This window comes from Aulonocara sp. 'chitande type north' Nkhata Bay, linkage group LG17 (genome assembly GCF_057382095.1).
Source record: "Aulonocara sp. 'chitande type north' Nkhata Bay isolate Kocher_YH1m ecotype deep benthic linkage group LG17, A_spYH_male_GT1.1, whole genome shotgun sequence".
NCBI classification, from domain to species: domain Eukaryota; kingdom Metazoa; phylum Chordata; class Actinopteri; order Cichliformes; family Cichlidae; genus Aulonocara; species Aulonocara sp. 'chitande type north' Nkhata Bay.
Genome location: NC_141360.1, coordinates 8,825,796 through 8,847,712, shown reverse-complemented (window position 1 = coordinate 8,847,712; position 21,917 = coordinate 8,825,796). Strand labels below are relative to the sequence as shown.

General features: G+C 40.2%; 1 protein-coding gene across 3 annotated transcripts in view; it reads left to right on the top strand.

Annotated features, from left to right (window-relative positions):
- Nucleotides 1-21,917, top strand: part of LOC147309620 (glypican-5-like) — a 66,111-nt gene that overhangs the window by 24,156 nt on the left and 20,038 nt on the right. The window contains exons 8-9 of one of the 3 annotated variants that reach the window (XM_086269203.1): nt 7,571-7,691; nt 15,152-15,281. In XM_086269203.1, the coding sequence (XP_086125329.1) occupies nt 7,571-7,691; nt 15,152-15,281 (251 nt within the window). Of the gene's footprint in view, nt 1-7,570; nt 7,692-15,151; nt 15,294-21,917 lie in introns of all 3 variants that reach the window. The other 2 variants (XM_086269202.1, XM_086269204.1) reach the window with 2 other exon arrangements.

Below are 21,917 nucleotides of genomic sequence, written 5' to 3'. Positions count from 1 at the left end.
ACACCTCTATGTGTTGTCTACACGCCACAGTTCCTGCAATACTATCATCAGGCGCCGAATAAGCAGCACAGCTGGGACATCTGTAATCTGGGCCAATAGCAATGACAGCTTCCAATAGCTGGTATTAGACATGAGAAAATGTTTCAGATGTGCAGATGCTGTGGACACTTTCATCTCCAGTTGAAAAGGATGTGTATGATTGCCAGATGGTAAATCTTTGCTGTGATTTCAGTAACCTTTGCACAGTTGCATGTGTAATCTCCTCAGAAAAACAGGGAAAGATGCAGTACTGCCAACAAAAATGAGTTTTTAAAGGTAGAATAGGTCATTTTTATTGTTATTTAATAGGAAATTATTGTATTAATAAAGATATATTGATTTGTGCGTAATTATATCTCCCAACAAACTGATGGGTTCTCATAAGTGTAGAAATACACTGGAGTGGGCACTGGTTTGCGGAGGCGGCCATGTTCCCTCGCCACCATGAAAACAGTGGCCTAGTGGACATTCAGCTTTTCTCATTATGTGTTTCTCCTCCTTCTCCTCCCTCATTTCCGCCTCATCTTCTGCTTCTTCACCCCAAGCCTCATCTCCTGAACTACAGTCAGACCTCAAACAGTTTCACTACATTCTCACATTGTATCGTCACAGTCCATATAATGTTAGATCGACTTCAACGTGGCTAACACCAGCTAACAACGGCAAACACAGCAGTGTTTAGGGCCAGAGGGGTTCAGGATATCCTCAATAGCTGACCCCAGTATCACAATCATCAGACAGAAGCGAGCTTCACTGACTCATCAACTCATACTGAAGCTTCAAGGTTTAAACCCCAGTGCGTTGAGAGATGCTCTTTTGCATAGCTTGATTGTCATGATGGGTTATTTGAGCTGCTGTTGCCTTCCTGTTAGCTCAAAGCAGTATCAAATTTGTTTTGTTTTTTATCAAGAAACTGCGGCTCATTGTATATCTTTTCATCTTCCGACCAAGCTCTGTAAACCCCTGAGATGGTTATGTGGGAAAATTCCAGTAGCTCAGCAGTTTCTAAAATACTCAAATCAGCCTGTCTGCAACCAACAATCACGCCATATCCAAATCCCTCCTCTTCCCCATTTATTTGCTTAGTTTGAACTTCAGTAAGTCGTATTAACCATGTTTATATGTCTAAATACACTGAACGTTTGTGTTAACTAGCAGTTGAACAGGTGTACCTAATAAAGTGGTCAGTGAGAGCATATTTTTGTGTGTTTGTGCTTTTTGCAGGCTGTAGTAATTTTACTAAAAGCTATGCATATAAACACGGCAAAATCCATCACGGTCTCAGTGTCCACATAGAGATATATTACATTTATTTGCATATTAATATGGAGAAGGTCACAGAATGTAAAACCTCTAATATCTGACTCTCTGAGAAATTTACATTTAAATATCCAATAGAAACACTCGTCTGCAACAAAAGTATGTCTGTCTACACCGAAACACTTCTTCTGTGACTTGGAGGAAAAGTACTGTTGTTCATTATCTGGATACAATTTACAGACATGTAAATCTTTTTATCCCCTGGAGGAAACGCCTGTCTTATAGTTAGTGTACTCGTGCACTGATACCTAATAATGTTCATATCCACGCCTGCTTGGTCCTTTTGTGCTTGTTCCATTTATATTAATTTACTTGTTTTTCGTGGCGGTAAAAGAAAGTATAGATTCAGTCAGCCTTGTATATATAAAGGTCAAATCAGCTGTCTGTCAGTCTTGGCTGCATTGTTTCAAATGATGTCAGGTATGTTCCCAGCTTAGATCAAGATAAAAGGAAACATGAAATATGCCAGCAGTATGTGTGAGGTGTTGACACTAACAAATTCACTGGATGTGCGCTGTTGACACTGATCCCTAAACTCTTTGCTGGAGTCTGTGGAATCTTGGGATTTTCCCCTTAAGGGAAGGTCTGTGGTTTTTAATTGAGCTTTTATTTCTCGTTTTGCTTTCTTGTTCATCACCCTTTTTCATTATTGCCCTTCGCTTCTTGCTCTTTCATGCTGTTTTTTGCTGCCTTTGATTTTGTTGCCTTTTATTACACATCTTCATGTAGATGTACGTCAATATCCTGTTCATATTACATGTAGTCCATTATCTTGTTTTTATTACTTCATTCTGTTGTGGGCACAGTACATGTGCTCTCATATCCTGCTTGTGTTAGCAACACACTCTCATACCAGTCATGCAGCTAAAAAACTACAGAATCAAATGCTTTGAATGTACAGAGGATTAGGCAGCATGCATCTTATGATCTCTTGTTGTTCATTGGCAATCAATGTTCCCAGTTCCCATGGTGACGGTGTTTGAAATGTTTCTTTTGTTTATGTAGCAATACAGAAAAAGATATGGTCCGTATCATGTGATGAGATTAATGGATAAGCCACCTAATTTAAGTATAACCCAAACTGTCTTCATTTATAAAGCTTGACCATTTTGTTTTATCCTGCAGAGATCATCGGATTTGGGAACATTTTTCGTTAAAGGTACAGTCAGTTGAGTTTGAGTTTATTTTGTCGACAAAAATAATATTGCACTCATTTATTATAATTAATTAATTAATTGTTCCAAGAAACAGATACATTCTCAAATTACACAGGAGTAGGCACCAATTTGCAGAAGCTGCCATGTTTACAGTGGGGCAAAAAAGTATTTAGTCAGCCACCGATTGTGCAAGTTCCCCCACCTAAAATGATGACAGAGGTCAGTAATTTGCACCAGAGGTACACTTCAACTGTGAGAGACAGAATGTGAAAAAAAAATCCATGAATCCACATGGTAGGATTTGTAAAGAATTTATTCGTAAATCAGGGTGGAAAATAAGTATTTGGTCAATAACAAAAATACAACTCAATACTTTGTAACATAACCGTTGTTGGCAATAACAGAGGTCAAACGTTTACTATAGGTCTTTACCAGGTTTGCACACACAGTAGCTGGTATTTTGGCCCATTCCTCCATGCAGATCTTCTCGAGAGCAGTGATGTTTTGGGGCTGTCGCCGAGCAACACGGACTTTCAACTCCCGCCACAGATTTTCTTTGGGGTTGAGGTCTAGAGACTGGCTAGGCCACTCCAGGACTTTCAAATGCTTCTTACGGAGCCACTCCTTTGTTGCCCGGGCGGTGTGTTTTGGATCATTGTCATGTTGGAAGACCCAGCCTCGTTTCATCTTCAAAGTTCTCACTGATGGAAGGAGGTTTTGGCTCAAAATCTCACGATACATGGCCCCATTCATTCTGTCCTTAACACGGATCAGTCGTCCTGTCCCCTTGGCAGAAAAACAGCCCCATAGCATGATGTTTCCACCCCCATGCTTCACAGTAGGTATGGTGTTCTTGGGATGCAACTCAGTATTCTTCTTCCTCCAAACACGACGAGTTGAGTTTATACCAAAAAGTTCTACTTTGGTTTCATCTGACCACATGACATTCTCCCAATCCTCTGCTGTATCATCCATGTGCTCTCTGGCAAACTTCAGACGGGCCTGGACATGCACTGGCTTCAGCAGCGGAACACGTCTGGCACTGCGGGATTTGATTCCCTGCCGTTGTAGTGTGTTACTGATGGTGACCTTTGTTACTTTGGTCCCAGCTCTCTGCAGGTCATTCACCAGGTCCCCCCGTGTGGTTCTGGGATCTTTGCTCACCGTTCTCATGATCATTTTGACCCCACGGGATGAGATCTTGCGTGGAGCCCCAGATCGAGGGAGATTATCAGTGGTCTTGTATGTCTTCCATTTTCTGATGATTGCTCCCACAGTTGATTTTTTCACACCAAGCTGCTTATATTTTTATTCTATTTTATTCTACTGTATATAGTATATTATTTTATTCTATTCTATTCTGTACAGCTGTGTACTGTATTTATTCTTATTGTATTCTAATTTTTGCGTCATAACTTTTGCACTGTCCACTTCCTGCTGTGACAAAACAAATTTCCCACGTGTGGGACTAATAAAGGTTATCTTATCTTATCTTATCTTAATATTTTTTAACCATACCAGTTTAAAGCTAATGAAAACATCAGCAGTATAATATTTAATTAATTCTCTTTGCTTCGGTTTCTATTGATGCTGTATTCTTTTCCCCTACTTCACAGGAAGTTTGCCTCTCCGTTGACCTGATTTTCCCGTGGGGATCTGTAGTCTCACGCTTTATTAGCAAAGCATGCAGTTTGATCTTTTGATGTGATATGTGTTTGGCTGCCTATTTAATGTGAACTTGCATGAAGATGGTTTGGAACGGCTTCTCTCACAGGGACAGTTGATAAGCATTTTTGTGACATCAGTTACTGTAGCTAGTTCAAGTCAGGTGTAATGAATCCAGGCACAGATTTAGAACTCACTTAGTAAGGCCTCAGGACATGAACACTTACGAGCATCAAAACTTGATCTGTGTGAGAACACAACAACAATCTGAGAAACTTAATTAAAGGCCACACTGTGTTAAGTTTCACATGGGATTTTATCCCAGACCAGCAGAGTAAGCATGGCTCCAGAAGAAGAGGTCTTCACCACCGCACCATCTCTTGGCATCACTCAAATCAATTCAGATTCATCCACCATGTCTCTGCTCCTTGGTTCCCACAATCCTGTTCCCTCGTTGCCATTGCCAGAGTGTGTTTGTGCTTTTGAGGGTGTGGACTCGGTGGTTACTGAGTTGGTGGTTGATTGTATTAGCTAGCAAAGCTGGTTTGGAACATGGAAAAATGTGACTCATGAACTTTTGTTTCTTCTTTTTTGCTCTTCTCCCACTTCATCTTCGTTTTGATCCACCCACCAGACAAAATGATGTGATCCTTGCTTACAGCCTGTTATTGAAAAAAGCTATCAGTATGCAAGATGATCAAAGATGGCACTCGTTGCATGGAATAAATTGTAATACTAAATTTACTTTGATTGCATCATTTAAAAACATGCAGAGTTACTCAGCTCTAAAGTAAAGTAATATCCTTTCAAATGATTTTAACACTTGATTCTTGTGTCCTAATTCAGCGCGTCTATAGTGGGTACCTCTGTAATATATTGATATGTAAATGTATGATGCATATATATATCTATATATATATATAGATAGATATAGATATATATATACAGACACAATTATCAAAGAACTAAAATATCTTAAACGTATATTAAATTATACAAAAAACATCTTTGTAAATTGAATTTCAGTTTCCTGTGTGTGGGAAAATGTGATTTCTAAAGATGAATCATTTTACAACCTTGCTGAAAACCACTAATAGCAATTACTGTAAGCAGTCCATCTGTTTTCAATGAAATATCCCTGGGAAAAAAAGTAAAGAAATAAGATTAATCTGCATAAAGATGAGCTCATATCACAAGTTAGTCCATTACTGTGGAGTAAATGGTGACTTTTCTTTTTGCAAAGGGTATGTATGTGTCTGTGTACTTGTAATACTTCTTGTCTTTACTGTTGTTGGTAGCTCCTTACTGTCAGAGGTGCAAAAGACAGATTATTAACATATAAGTTCAAAACTTGGTTTAATGTTAAGGCTAGGGTTAGATCTGGATTATGGGCAAGTAGTGATTATGGAGGGGTCAGGATAAGACTTGACAAAACCAGCGTGAGTAAATGTAATATCCTCTGAATAGGGGTGCAACGATACACAAAATTCACGGTTCGGTTCGATACTTTGGTGTCACGGTTCGATATTTTTTCGATACAAAAAAATGTTCATGCCTTTTTAATTTGTCATTTATTAAAATTATAAATATATATTTTAACTCAAAAGTACAGTTTTTAAATTTAACCCTAACCCTTGTGCGTGTTTTTTATTTTGACAGCGAATGCGCACCTGCGGACCACTTATGTGCAGCCCTGGTTATTTAGCTCGTCATATTGCAGCCACAGAAATTCTTTTGTCCATGAAACCATAAAGCTGCACTTTCTTTTTGCCTTATAGTCTGATTTGTCATAACTTCTCAGTTTTGTGGTAAGCTTTTCTTTGGCTGTCACTTCTTCACCCTGACCTGTCTTATTTGGCTCAGCAGAACTAAAATATATATCTGTCTGTGAAGGTTCTCAGTCATCCAGGTCATCGTAGTCAAATATAAATCCTGCTGCTTTTACACACGCACTCACATAAGCTCAGCGATTCTCTGCGCGATCAACCTCTCACATGTTTAAGCTGCGGGAGATTTCACTTGTCATGTTTGCATAGTAAGCTAACAATTAATAAGACTATGTCAGAGGAATTGGTGCACAAATTATCATCACTCACAGATCAGTGCTGTCATTGCAAAGTGAAAGCAAAAAAACAAGCGCAAATTCAAACGCGATTTCAATATGTCACATATTGACAGTGGCTCACCGATGCCAATGACATAATTACCCAGCTACATTTCTGAAAGAATGCAAAAGCATTGACATATATTTTTCCTTCCTGCAATAGCCCGACGGGCAGGGCAGAGATAGATTTTGGTAGCCCGACTGGAAAGATCGCTAGCCCCGGGACGTCGGGCTAGCGATATTGCGAGCCCTGTATCTGATTGAGGAATCACTCATCTTTGGAAAAAGAGAGTTTATTACAGAGAAATGGCTCTTTCCAAAATAAAAGCTATACTATCCGCTTCTTCTGGGCTATATTCTCAGCAGCATATTAAACACATAAGGAGAATCATGTGCTAACAGCTGTCTAAATGACTCGGCTAAAGTTAGTAGCATGCTTGCTTGTTTTTTTTCTGCTTCCACTTGTCTTTGCACTAGGATGATGTCGGCGTAAATGTGCAGTCATATTCGTTGTGTTCCCACTAGTGCTTTCAGGTTAATCTCGTTGAAATGACCTTAACGCCACAACACGGCAAATCTCCGTTAACGAGCTACCGCCGATCGCCCCGTGCATGGGGCTAGACGGCCAACACGTTAACGAGCTAACTGCGCTAACACACTAGCTCCCACCCATGTAATTGAGCATTGCATGGCACATCCAACATACTGTTTTACTTTAGTGCATGACTCGCTTACCTTCAGGGTCATACGTCACATGAAAACCAAAATAATTCCAAACGCCAGATCTGAATGAGGGTGCGGGAGGTCCATGTTGTAAGGAGAGCTTAACTTCTGTCTCGCTAGCTTGCCCTGCGCTCTTCCTTCTGATGATGCTGTCTGTGTTGAGCGCTGAGTGAATCTGCGTTCGACTACTCCGCCTAGGCTGCACTGTCGAGCCTAGGCGGAGTAGTCGAACGCAGATTCACTGAGCGCTCAACACAGACAGCATTGTCAGAAGGAAAGTTGATAAAATAAATTAAAAATTTTGTATTGTTCGATACATATGCGTACCGAACCGAAAGCACTGTATCGAACGGTTCAATATCGATACGAATATCGTTGCACCCCTACCTCTGAAGTAATGGAAATATGACCGTGTGCATGTGTGTCTATGAATCCAGTGCACTCTGACTAAACACACGAGTATAGTGAATGGAGAGAACTGGGACAGGAGAACAACACTCACACAGAGACAAACTGGGACAGGAAGTACTGCATATCTTTCTCATGTTCTGCCTTTCTGTAGTTATGCAGGTCGTGTGGTTGGCAACACTTTAAAAGCCCAGAGGGAGAATCCCGAGCTGACTGTGCGCAATACGGATCCTGTCCTGAAGGGCGCAAAACAGAGGCTGGAACAGCTAACACAGGTAAATGCTCAACCCAGTGTTCTCCCAGTTTGTTACTCCCAACAAAGGCTGTCTTATAAAGTGTTACCCAAATTCTTATGTTAAGATGGATGATACTGAGATTTTTCCCACCCTAACAACAACTGTTGTCCAAACCGTCTTGTAATTATAGAATAAGCTATAGTCCCAATGTTGATATATTATGAGTTGGTGGCCTTTCTTCTAGTGCTGCAATCAATATTCACTCTGAAATATGCAATCGAGAGAAGAAGAAACCTTAGATTTGGGGGCTTTCCTTCATCTTTTAAGGACACTATGATGAAACAAACTTTCATACTTCAAAAGGATTTTTTGAAGTATGAAAGTATTTGCTTATGAGTGGTTTTCTTGTTTTCTTGGATGATTTCACATCTACTGAACATTAATATACCCTGCGCTAACCTTGGCAGTGACACCCTATGGTTGCCATTCTGCGGGAGTGATGATGATGATGGCTCCATTTTTTTTTATATGTGTGTGTCTGTGTTTGTGTGTGTGTTGCGGGGTTGGAGGGGCGCCCTTAAGTTCATCTGGCCTTCAATTATGCGCTACCACCTCCTGTGTGAAGTGCTGCTTAATCCAATAAAGTTAAATGTCAGCACTTGAAACACAGGTAGATAATAACACTCAATAATTAATTAATTAATTCAACAATTAAACTGGAATTTATGCAGGACTTTCAAGGCTGTACTCAGTAAGGTAATATGGAGATATGATTTGTGTGAATGATTCATAAAATCATACGATTCCGTAGAATGATATATGAAATGTATTCATTATCATGATTCATTATTATATGTGTGGACGATGTGGCTTTGGACCCTTCTGGATTGAGGGAGACAGCCTGATACATCATACAACTCATACTGGCAACATAATTTGGTTTGCTGGTCATTCACTCATCAATTCAAATCAGTTTTATTCATATAGCGCCAAATAGTCACCTCACTGTGCTTTATAATGTAAGTTAGAAACCCTGCAATAGTAGAGGAAAAAACAAACAATCAGAAAACCCTTTATGAGCAAGATCCTGGTACAGTGGGAAGGAAAAACTCGCTTTTAACAGGAAGAAAGAAGTAGAAGCAAGAACTGTATAACAACCTAATCTTTTGTTCTTTAGATCTCGAGTAAATCTAAAAAAGGATACACACGCACTTTAATAAAGTAAAATAAAAACAGGGCTATGTAATATAACGAAACTGTAAGTTTAGGGTTTTTTTAAACTTAGTAAATGTTACTCAGACAGGTGGAAACAGCTGATTTCTTTTAAATTGGTAAATCTATTTTTAGTGCTGAGTTTTGTCCAGCAGCAACAATTTGGAGTCAAAATAAACAGTATCCGTCCTCACAGGCGTCACGTTGTTTGAAATTCTTAGTCAAGAACTTTTATGGTGTTTGTTCAACTTTATTGTTTAGTCTAGTTGAATCTGAGTTTTGCAATCCTGCGCTTGGGTTTAACTCTTGAGTTTTCTTAATGCCAGTTTTTAGTTCCCCTGCTGCCACCCTGTTTGTTCCTCCTTCTCTCTCATTTCTCTGTTGATGTCATCATCACCCTTTGTTCACTAGCTTGACATCGTGCTAAGTGTTAGTATTAGGTCTCTCACTCATTTCCTATTTTCCTTTGAGTGTTGGTTTTCCTTCATGAATAGTTCGCTTTACTTCCTGCTTTGCCTGTGTTGATAATCTGTACCCGTGTCTCATTTCCTCTCTGCTCTCTAACCCTAAATTAGCCTTCTGTGCTCACCTGTGCACATTCATGCTCTTTAGACCTGATTGGACTTCATGTTCTTTGGATTACAATTTCTATTGGCCTATTTGTATTTTTCTTTGATCAGTCACAATAAAGGCTCACATTTTGTTTAGTATTCAGTCTGCACTTCCCTGCAGTGTCCTCCCCTCTACAATCCACACATCACTGGTAAACAGTAATGACTGGAGATGTCACCCCGCCCAGCAGTGTGGCCCACTGATTTGTTTTTAATCATTTTTAAAGGAAGCTGGTTATCCAGTGGTGGCTGCTCAAGTTAAATATGGCCCCAGTTTTACACAGTTACTTCTTCTTGTAGGTGTTTACAGACAGCACATGTGGACCACAGAGATTATGAAGTTTGTTTGTGTTTTTAGATGGGTGTGGAAGCTATTGAAAAGAACTATCCTGTCGGCAACACGCATGTATAAAATATATTACAGAAACTAAACAGTACCCCCTAGAACTGTCATAAAAACAGAAGTTATGTCTTCCTAGCAACAGCCACTCCTTTTAAAGAAAGCCTGTTAACCTCTGGTTTATGTAATGTTGGTGAGGGTAAAGGAAAATTAATCGGATGGGACATGCTAAGGCCTAGTTTTCTTTTCTTTCCTTTTTTTTTGCTGTTCTGCTGTTCTGTGCTTTGTCTAATTTCACTGGTGACTCCATTAATCATGCTGCATTTACATGGAGAAAATGCAAAGTCAGCACCGCCCCGTACTCCCCCCACACACACGTACACAAACATGCACTACACATGCACCATGTATTCATTTATGGATGCGAGTTCCTTCTTACGCTCATTATTTCAGTCTAACTTGTATACTCTTGGTCATCTGTGATTTAAAGACTATTCGAGCTTTTTGCCGATCTTCAGATGTAATTCAGACGAACACGCGGTTAGATCAATGTGTTTGGATACGCGGCCTCTGGATCGATCGTAGTAATGCTATACAGGTCACGACATGAACCAAAGGGAAAGGTCTGATATTTTCCATTCTGAGGTGCGGTGTGGTCTTTCCATCTTTCTGATAAATTGCAGGATGCAAGCCTCTGCACACATACAAACAAACTAAGTGTAATTTGAACCTGTTGAGAGTCGCCTTTGCAAACCCACATCCTGGGCTTTGTTTCTTTGAAACTAGGTGCTCCGGTGGCTTCTCTGTGGGTGAAGCCATTCATCTGAGGCACAGCCATTAATGCATACCATTTATTAATTATTATTCATGCCTGTCATGTGTGCCATTTACACGCTCTGACCACAAGGATGAAAGCAGAGGGAAAATATGAGACAGGACACAGAAGCGTCCCTGGAATTTTAATCATTTCTCCGACCGGGTTTTGAAGGTCTGTCTTTCTTTATGCGTTTTCGTTGGTGTCTTCTTATCTGTCACTGTCCCAATTTGTATTGCGTGCTAAGCAGACCTTTGGTGCAGTAGCTTGTTTTTCACATAAGCTTTGCTGTCTAATGGGATTTTATTAACGCAACCACGTGTTTATACTCACAATTAAAACTTGTAGGTACATGCACAGCCAGTCAAGATGACATGAATCAACCCTTTGTGTTAAAAAGGGGAAGGGCTCTCATCTTTTGATTACATGGCAGCTGAAGATGGGCAAGGAAGGAGTTCTTCTCTTGTAAAATGATCATTTGTCAGCATGTGATAGGATCATTTACACCCAGTAAGAGCTTTAAATTATACCAATTTTATTGTGGAGACTAGACTTTGTGTCTCAACGCAACAGTCTTGTAAATCGTAGTTTCACTTTCCTGTATTTAGCTGACAGGAGTGTCTGCTGCTGCTGTTCTGTTTCAAGGTTTGACATGTTGTGCACTGAGAGCTGCTCTTCTGCATACCTTGGTTGTAATGAGTGGTCATTTGCTTTACTGTTGCTTTCAGTTCAAAGGAGTCTGCCCATTCTCCTCTGACCTCTGGCATCAACGAGCCATTTTCTCCCAGAGAACTGCTGCTCACTGGATATTTTCTCTTTTTTAAGACCATTTTAATCCCAGCAAATCAACAGTTTCTGAAAAACTCCACACAGCCTGGCACTAACAACGATGCCACCTTTAAAGTCACTTAAATTACCCATCTTCCTTACTCACTTTGAACTCAGCAGGCCATCTTGACCATGTTGACATGCCTAAATTATTTGAGTTTGGCTGATTACATATTTGCATTAACGAGCAGTTGAACATGTATAATTGTTTAAACATTTTATAAAGGCAGTGTCTTATTATCCATCATTATTAAAATCTGATGTATTATTGAGAACAAAGCAAAAAATATTTCTATTTTTACAGTATACAAAAGTTCATCACCTCAGCCACTACCAGTTTAAGTTTGTCTCCAGTCATTAATTACACTGGACAGACCGTTCTGGAGTTACCACACTTGAATAATTTTATTTGTTGGCTCTGTTGGTTTCACAGAGGAGTTTCAGTGCCACATGGCCCAAATCCTGTTTAAATTTCAGACTTTCCACATGACTAAGAAAACAGTCCTGGTGGAAACAGTGCTGTAATGTATTTTTGTCCTCCCTCAGCACTCATTTGCAGTCCAGTGACATGATGGTGAATCACCGTACAGAGCCTAGTCTGTTTCTGTGTCCCCTCGGACATGCTGTCATATAATAACCTTGCTTCCCCTTGGTTCCGTGGCTGCTACACGCCTACTCTATGGTGGAGGCCAGATGTCCCTCCGTTTGCATCCCACATTCTTCTGCCCCACAAGGAAACTCCACAAGGACTAACAGGCACCCTTGCTTGTTAATCAAATAAAGTGATCGATGATGCCTGCTTATTTTAAACATGTTTCCTTGATCCATACACAAGGATAGGTGCACTGTTTTCATTGTTATACTTATATAGTGCGTTTCTACTCTCCCGGAGTACTCAAGGCGCTGTATACAACATGCTGCATTCACCCATTCACACAAGTACTTCTAAACACAAGTGCAAACTAATAAACATTCACACTCCAATAAACACATCAGAGAGCAACCTTGGCATTAGTATCTTGCCCAAGGATATTTGGTGTGCAGCCTGGGGAAGCCAAGGATCGAACCACCAACCTTCCAATCAGTAGATGATTTGCTCTACCACCTGAGCCACAGCCACCCCACAATGCTGTTTGCCTACTTAATATCTTCCCCTTGTGAATCAAAACAGACACCTTATGCTTATGTGCTAAAGGGATTATATTTGGTAGGCAGAGTTAAGTCATCTTTAAATACGAGAGAGTCAGACAGATTTTGTCTGTGTATAAACAAGCAGCTGAGACAGGGAAAATCAGTTACAGCTCTCACTCTGCAGGATAGCAAATTTAAAATTATCATAAAATTTCAGACAACTGACTGTCCATTTAGTTGTTCAGACAGTTTTCAATGTAGTACAATAATATAAATCATTCAACTTAATTCTTTTTTAATAGCACCCGATAGCAACAACAGTCGCCTCAAGGAGCTTTATATTGCAGCGTAAAGACTCTACAATAATACAAAGAAAACAGCAACAATCAAAGAACCCCCTGTTAGCAAGCACTTGGTGACAGTGGGAAGGAAAAACAGACTTGTGTTGTGATTGGCTGGTGGTGAGGGAGACAGGATGAAAGGCACACTGTGGAAGACAGACAGAAATAAATAATAACTGAATTATTTAATAACAGATTAGATGCAAATTTGAATATAAACACATAGTGAGTAAAAAAAAAAGGTGAGTGAAGAAGAAATAGTTAATGCACCATGTGAAGCCCCCAGCAGTATAGGCCTATTGATGTGTAACTAAGGGAGGTCACCTGATCCAGCCTTAACTGAAGGTTTTAAGGCTAATCTTAAAAGTAAGGGGAGGGTCTGCCTCAAATCCTAACTGGGAGCTGGTTCCAGTTTGGAGAGGGGCCGGAAAGCTGAAGACTTTTCTTCTCATTTTACTTTTAACAACCATAGAAACCACTGGTAACATGATGAACTCTCTCCTCTTCACCGCTTGGAGGTGTGGTATGGATATGATCCTGAAGCTTGAGTGCTCTACCAGAGGTTCTGCACAGTATCTTAGCTGGTGCTTGGACTGTGCTCTTCTGGACCAATTCTGCTGATGTTGTGCCTGCAATCTGCTGGAGCCACAATTTTAGTTTTGGCCCCTTGTACTTCTCTGTTTTCTTGTGCTCCTTCTTCCTGATGTAGCTGTCTGCTGAGATTGCAATATATATCACAACTGTGGTCTTCTGTTCCTTGTCAACCACCACAATGTCTAGTTGGTTGGCCAGCAGCTTTATATTGGATATTGTAGTGGCAACACTACAACACTGCTGGCTTTGGAACAGTTGGTCAGGGAACCAAATCAAGTAAAGGTCTCAAAGCCAGGACCACCATGCTACCTAATCAGTTCCAGCTAAGGACAGAAATAAGGCAAAGGAAAAAAGATATATTTTACTGACATTTTATTTTTCACCATGGTACCATATATACATATATATTTAATGTCTTCTTATGTCTTTTTCCTTGATAAAAATGCTGTATGTTTGCCTTGTCTCTGTCCTTAGCTGGACCCCATCTATATGACCCACCTTGGCTCTTTACAGTACTCATTTATCAAACTATGAACCAATTACATGATCCTGTCATAGTGTATGGGTGAAAACCGTATGACTTTCAATTTGATGACTTGTATGTTTTATTTTTTCCTTTGTTTTAACAAAATGTGAACTGTTATTTATAAATCTGGTAATCATATTTTACTTTACTTTACTTTATTCATATAGCACTCTTTACAGGGTAACAACCCCAAATGCTTCACAATAATATAAAACAGATATACATAAAACAGCACAATCAAGCATACAGCACAAATCTAGGTAAAAGCCAGTCTAAATAAATGAGTCTTAAGCTCCTGTTTAAAAGAATAAATGCAATCAAGGCAACATAATGATGGAGGCAAAGCATTCCACAACCTGTGGGCCACTGCTCTAAAAGATCTATCTCCTCTGGTCTTAAAATGTGTTCGTGGGACAAATTTTAAGACCAAAGCAGATAGATCTTACCACCACTGAAGCTAAATCCAGTATTGTATTTAAAAAGTAATCAAATAGCAGGCGTGAAGACATGAATAGAGGCATGAAGCTTTTATCTGGCATCACAATTATGCCACGGCATCGGCACTGATCTAAATAAGCAGTGGAGAGTGGGATTCTTGTTGTCATACCATGACTTGAATAAAGTTTTCATGTGTACTTTGACCTGTGTTTTTGTCTACATGTTCCTTGTTTTCTAGTCTTTCTTTCGATGTGTGTTTATACATACATGTCATTCCATTATAAAAATCAGTCACTGCCTTCCATGTGACCCCCTGAAAATTGGATTATTCTCGATTATAGTATACATTACAAACTGCTACCCCTCAATTCTTTAGACTTTGCTTCCAAGGAAGGTTTTTCAAAGACTTTCTTGTATCATTAGGTACTTTGTTACTAGCAGCCTGTCACAAAACACATAATTTGTTCCAATTTCTTTAGCTTAAGTTATGAAAAAAGACAACATAGTTTGAAAGACATAAAAAATGTTTTTCTACCAGTAAGGTTATCAAATAAAATCAGAACAAAATCTTGTCACAATACAGAACAAAATTTGAATCAATCCAAGTGTCTTGCAAATGTATGTGTAATATCTGTGGACATATGTGTGTGTGCGCTTCATTTAGGAGCTATTAGTGGAGCTGGGCTGGGCGAGCAAAGTGAGAGGAAGGGTTGAGGAAGAGGAGGGAGGGAGCGCCCACACGGAGGGAGGCAGCGGAGACGACTGTGATGATGAAGATGGCTGTGAAGCATCTGGTGAGGAGAGCGGTGAGTCACACACAAACACATAGGCGAGCGCGCAGAAAGAGAGGAACAAACATTAGCAAACATACACCCACACATATACGCAAATGAGTTGGTGCACGCTTGCAATCTTGTCTTTAGCCTCTGTAGCTCTGGGGTTTCCGGCACACATGCTTGCACACATGCACGCATGCACACACACACACACACACACACACACACACACACACACACACACACAAATAATAAATAAAAGACAATGTGCTCATGGTTCATTGGTATTAGTATGGTAGAGATTTAAAATACTGCAGCCTCCACATATCGTGTGCCAGCCGGGAAATGCCCAGAGGGAGGGATAGTACTGAGAGATGGATTCAACTGTCCTCCCTCCTCTCTTGCTCTCTCTGCTCTTCTCTCACTTTTTCCATCTCACTTTCTGCTGGTCTCTGCAGTTTACTTGCTCCTCTGCCATGATAAAGGATGCACTAACAACCGGGTCATGCCAAAAACAGAAATGGGGGGCGGAAAAGAAATGTAATTTTCGTCATTTATCTCTTGACTTATTCATCGTGCATATGCTTATACATAATACATGGGTGTCACAGGGAGAACTGGGACCCGTAGGAACGTTGAGACAATTCCACAGAGTGGATGAAGTTCAAATTTACTTTCATTTTAATTGCTAATTTCAGAAAGGATGCTCTGGGTTGAGGGTACTGGCCAAATGTAATGTTTTCTGTCCTTGGCCTGAAAAACATCTAAAGGCCCTGTGTTTCTCATAGCATGAAATGTGTTGACGAGTAAAGAGAAGATTTAATATGCTCTAAAGATAACGGACTACTGTGATCTGTGTTAGCTGAGAGAAAATCTTAGAATGACTGGTGGAAATACAATATCAAAGCTTTTCACAGGATTTCAGAAAGGTTTTGATCCTTTCTGAGCCATTATGTCTTTCTTAGCGGCTTAATACCACCTGAACAGCTGTGGCTCAGGTGGTAGAGCATGGTAGACTGGGTCATCTACCGATCGATTGGGCCCTGACTTCTCCAGTCTCTGTGCAGAAGTATCCTCGGGCAAGATGCTGAACCCCAGTTCATCCACATGAGTGTGTGTGTGTAAATGTTAGATGTTAGATAAAAGTGATATGTGAATGGGTGAATGACACTTTCAGTAGAAAATGCTGTGAGAGCTCAACCGAATACCGAGGTGCTATAAAAATAGCAGTCCATTTATCAAAATGGGGAAAACTGTAAACACCAAATCTAAAAATCTAAAGAATGTCATCAGCCTTCGAAAAACCCCACTGCACATATCTTAATATATTAAACTAAGTTAAATATAGACTGGATATCTCTTCATTCTGGTAACAAAGTTTATTCAGTCTCATTTAAGTAAAAGTTTAAAGGATTAGAAATCTCTTTTTTAAATGTGGCCTGGCCATGAGTTGTTTCAAACAACATGTGCGCGCTACAAACACGTAAACAGTTCTTATGCAATAACAGATTGAATTCAAAACAAGTAAAATTGCAAAACACGTTTAGTGCAAAGTTAAGAGCAGTCACGCTGACTTAGAGTACTATCGTCTTTATCCTTTAAAATTGACCTAAATTTCCGCAGAGTAGTCTGCAAGGTGTTATAACACCCAACATCACTGACAAGAGTAAGAAGTGGTCTCTTTGGCAACGCTGAATCATCGTGTTTGAAAAACACTTGTAGCTAAATCGCTGTATAAAGGTGGGAAGTTCAACCACTAGAGTAAAAATCTGAATTCCTGTGAGTGTTAAGTTACTCCTTATATTAATGAGGAGGTAAATAACACTGCGAAGGATGGAGGACACGATGCTGACATCTTAAATGGGATTCATCTGCTATGCTTATGACCTTTTTTCCTTCCCAAAAAAGAAAAACACACTAATAGCCATCTTCTGTGTACATTTTTCAATGCCACTGCTGCAGTGTTTTTATGTAGAAAACAAAAAGCAGCTGGATTGAATTCACTTGCTAAGTGATAATGTAAAGGCAACATGGCTGTTTCTAAGGCTCTTGTCGTTTCTGTGTGCCCTTGTTCTTTGAATAGAGATGAGCCTTAGCAAACTATTCAGTTGTACACTTGTAACTGTATCAGTACTATTTATTCATAGCCGGCCTTCAAGCTAAGGCATGCTTCACTGAGTATCCAGGATGCTGTGAGCCTCTCAGCAGTATTTTAATGCTTTAGAAAAGGACCATGTTTTGTTTTTTTGTTTAATCTCTTTTGTCACCTGTCAGGGACCAAGCAGTAAAGCATAAAGGACACCGGTGGTTTTAATTCAAAAAACGGGTTTTATTGACCCAAAAATATGAAAATATATTTAACAAAGCCAAAACTTAAACAGGCAGACCAATAAAAGAGGTCAACTCAACAGACTAAACTCAAGATAATAATTAACAAAACCTCAAACAAACATATGGTAAACTGACCTGCTGAAATGACACACAGGGGGACTTAAATACTGGTTTAGCTAAACCAAATGACACACACGGGGGAAAACAAGATGGCTGCCATATAACCAACTAATACAAAACATTTAAACAAACATGAAACACTCCCCAGGCAATGAAGCATGTGGTGCAATCCAATTAGGCTGTCAGCAGTACTTCAGGTCTCCCAGCCCTTTGCCACACCTTTTGCCAGACAGGAGGAGACACCAACCCCCAGGTAACTCAAACAAAGAAAGATGTATTAATATAACAAAACAGAACTTTGACCTTGCAAGGTTAATATGTGTGCACGCCATATAAACATTGGAAGGTGTGATGGAAAAATGAATACATTTAATAAAGAAACGATATTGAACAATAAATAGAATATTTTAAAGTAGTGACTGTAAATTAAACTAAAGTGAATCAACGGGTGATGAGGTGTGGAGCTTACCATGTGTGGCATGCCATCACATCACCCAATGGGGACTCAGATTGTGTACCTCACTGAACAACACTGAACATGCACTTTTATTGAGAAGACTTTATCTCTCACCTAAAAGATCTAGCAAACTAGCTGAACTTCAATAACCTCCAAAGCTTTGTGGGTTGGCTAAATGTTTTTATTCTTATCTTTAGATTTCAAAGCTACTTTACTGCTAACACCTTCCCCCACTCACCCTGGTAAATCCTTTTTTCGTGGATGCCTGGACACTATCCTTCATTTCGACACACAGCCTACGGGAATAACAACTTTCTGACTTGACCTTTGTAAACACTTTTAGTTTACAGTGTGGGCTCAGTCACTCATTTCCGGTCATACTAAAAAAAAGTATCTATTGTATAAATTTCAGTCATGCTATGTTTCAAAAAGGACCACATCTGTATTATTTTCACTGCTAATGACTTGTTAATCTCAAACAATTAGCCAATAAGCAAGTGGTTTATAGTCAGACCTGCCACTTCTCTTCACACCTGGTTTGTTTAAACTGAGATGGTGATGGTGAAAATGGTAAAATCTTTGAAATGGGCCAGTGCAAAACCTGGTTCTGCTGGAGCTTTCTTCCTTTTAAAGGGGAGTTTTTCCTTCCCACTGTCACCAAGTGCTTGCCCATGGGGGTCCTTTGATTGTTGGGCTTTTCTCTCAGTTATTGTAGGAGCTTTACCTGACAAAGTGACTTGAGGTGACTGCTGTTTTGATTTGGTGCTATATAAATAAAATAAAATTGAATTGAATTGAAAACTCATGCTGAATGTGAAGAAACCTAAACACGTTCATTGTGACGCAACTTCCCATAACACATACAAGCAACTGGAGTCTCTGAGTTTGTATTGTTGCTTTCCCAGATCAAATCACTGAAGTCACATTTTTAGTGTGTTATGTAGTTTCAGTAGGATGAAAACTGAGACTGGGAAACAGATTCAGGTAAACTGGTCAGGTCACATATATAATCTCATTGAAAAAAAAGGTAGGAAACCCATGTTGGTTTGTGTTTTGTTTAAAAAAAGGATAAAATAAAAACAGCTCTCTTTTCATCTCTTAAATTTATAAAAAGTGATAGTTCAGTGACAGGTGACAGAAGATTTTAATTGATAGTTTGTTCACGCACATCATTCACATTCCGTGTTTTGGAAAATATGCACATCACGATTATTTTTCAAGCATTCAGATAACTTCGACAAGGTAGCGTGTTCACTTCACCATGAGCCCTCTCTGAGGAGCGCTTCTGTTTGTTTTCTTATACTGCATGACCTGCTTATTTAAGAACACTAAAAGTAATGCATTTGTCACTACATTTATCATACCCTTTCCGCTAACCTTGATGTGCCACTTCTGAGGAAAGTCAAACCTCCCGCCGGGCCTGAAGCTGGTACGTTGGTTATTTGGGGCGATCGTGGCTCAAGAGTTGGGAGTTCGCCTTGTAATCGGAAGGTTGCCGGTTCGAGCCCCGGCTTGGACAGTCTCGGTCGTTGTGTCCTTGGGCAAGACACTTCACCCGTTGCCTACTGGTGGTGGTCAGAGGGCCCGGTGGCGCCAGTGTCCGGCAGCCTCGCCTCTGTCAGTGCGCCCCAGGGTGGCTGTGGCTACATTGTAGCTTGCCATCACCAGTGTGTGAATGTGTGTGTGAATGGGTGGATGACAGGTTGTGTAAAGCGCTTTGGGGTCCTTAGGGACTAGAAAAGCGCTATACAAATACAGGCCATTTACCATTTACCATTTGCAGAGAAAATTGCTGGTTATGATTAAGCGAGCCGGTGGCAGCGTGTTGGGATCTTGTCTCTCAAGCCTGGAGAAAGAATCACAATATAGAGTGACAGACGGGGATTTTCTGCATTTCTTCCTGCTTGTCACCCTTTCTATGCATATAAACAAGGCTAACATGCACTGGAGCTGAAAGAGTGATGCTGGATCAGCTAGACCCCACAAATCACATCAAGGCTCACACAAGCCATTTCTTAATTTTTCTCTGCTTGTACTTTGCATGTCTGTACAGCAGACTATATCAGTGATTCTGAGGTAAAGCATAAATAAAATACTATTGCATGAATAAATTTAGGCTGCTGTGTTGTTTTTAAAGATGCGGCTGCCACTAAATCTAGGCTCTCCAGCTTTATCTTTTTAAAATTCTGCCTACAAACCACTTCTCTAAATCCGAATCACTGAAATGTGGAGCTTATTATTTCACAGGAGAGGAATAGCACAGAATCCAGACTCTGCTTGCATTAGAAAGAGAGAGTGTGTGTGTGTGTGTGCGTGCAAATGAATCTTTATGACCTCTTGTTTGTGTGCCCAACACTCGTTTCATCTGCGATGTCTGAGATTGAAGCGTCTTTGTGTGTAACCCAGCATGTTTTATGTGTATCTGCTCTCTGCCGCTCTGACTGACAGAAACAAATCTAGTACTGTGTTGCTTCTTGACTTACAATGTCTGTATGTGCGTCCTTGAACACACACACACACACACACACACACACACACACACACACACACACACACTCAAATACCATTGTGTTTTCCTTCTCCCTCCCTAAACCCAGATCTATCAGATATGAGAAAGATTAAGAATTTCTTTTGCAAATATTTTGACATAATTATTTCTCGGCTTTGTTGAGAGCTGAGGCGGGACGAGGGCAGCGCGTGTGGGCAGAGAGGGAGGCGCGGTGCCAGGCCATATCGGCGGGTGGCAGAAGTCAAGCTCCAAAACGGATGTGTTTTATTTATGTGGGCAACGTGAAGTTGCTTCAGTTGTGCCGAGACAGCACGCGGTCTATTATTATTTGATTTAAGTCCATTTTCCACATCAAGGCGAGTTGATCTCAGCCGGGAGGAGGAGAATCAGTTGGCAAACAATGCTCGCCGATCAAAAACAAAAGGAAAAAAACAGGCATCCGAGCACATGAGCAGTTAAAAGCAGGCAGCTTAAGTTCAAGCTATCTGTGCCATTAGACGGAGACGGTGAACTCCAGCCAAACTCATGCTGGAGTTCATTCTCACACAGTGTTGTCATACATTTCGAAAACATTGTTATGGTGAAGATTTGTTTTTTGCATTTGTTTCACTGTCACCAGTGGAAAAGCGATATGATAAACGCCTATAAATGCAAAGGCTGAAGCTAATGGATTCTGATCTATGGACTTCTGCATCAGCAGTCAGATATAGCTTTCCTCTTTGTAGGTTATTTAATAGTATCACTTATTCATTACATTGCAGCAGAGTCTTTTTATTCTCTTGATCTTTACTGTGCTTCTTATGTCGTTTAGTCATTTCAAACTCTCTCTTTTTCTGGAATTCACCAAGATTAAACTGATTGATTTTCCTTCCTTAAACGAGCACAATCCCTTCTTCAACTGGCCCATCTCCGATCGCTCTGTCTCCCTAGACATCCAGGTCCCATAACGTCAATAATGTAAATGTAATCACCTCTCCTCTTCCCTTCCCTTCTCTTCCCTTCTCTTCTCTTCTCTTCTCTTCTCTTCTCTTCTCTTCTCTTCTCTTCTCTTCTCTTCTCTTCTCTTCTCTTCTCTTCTCTTCCAAATGAAATGCCACATCACCATAGCTGCTGTACTATACTGTGGGGGGTTGAATGCTGAGATAGGGAAACTATAACCTCCAGGTATCCACGAGTCACTTTACAACCAGTAATACCACTCTGGAAAGCACCAAGACCACAGGCTGGTTTATATTCT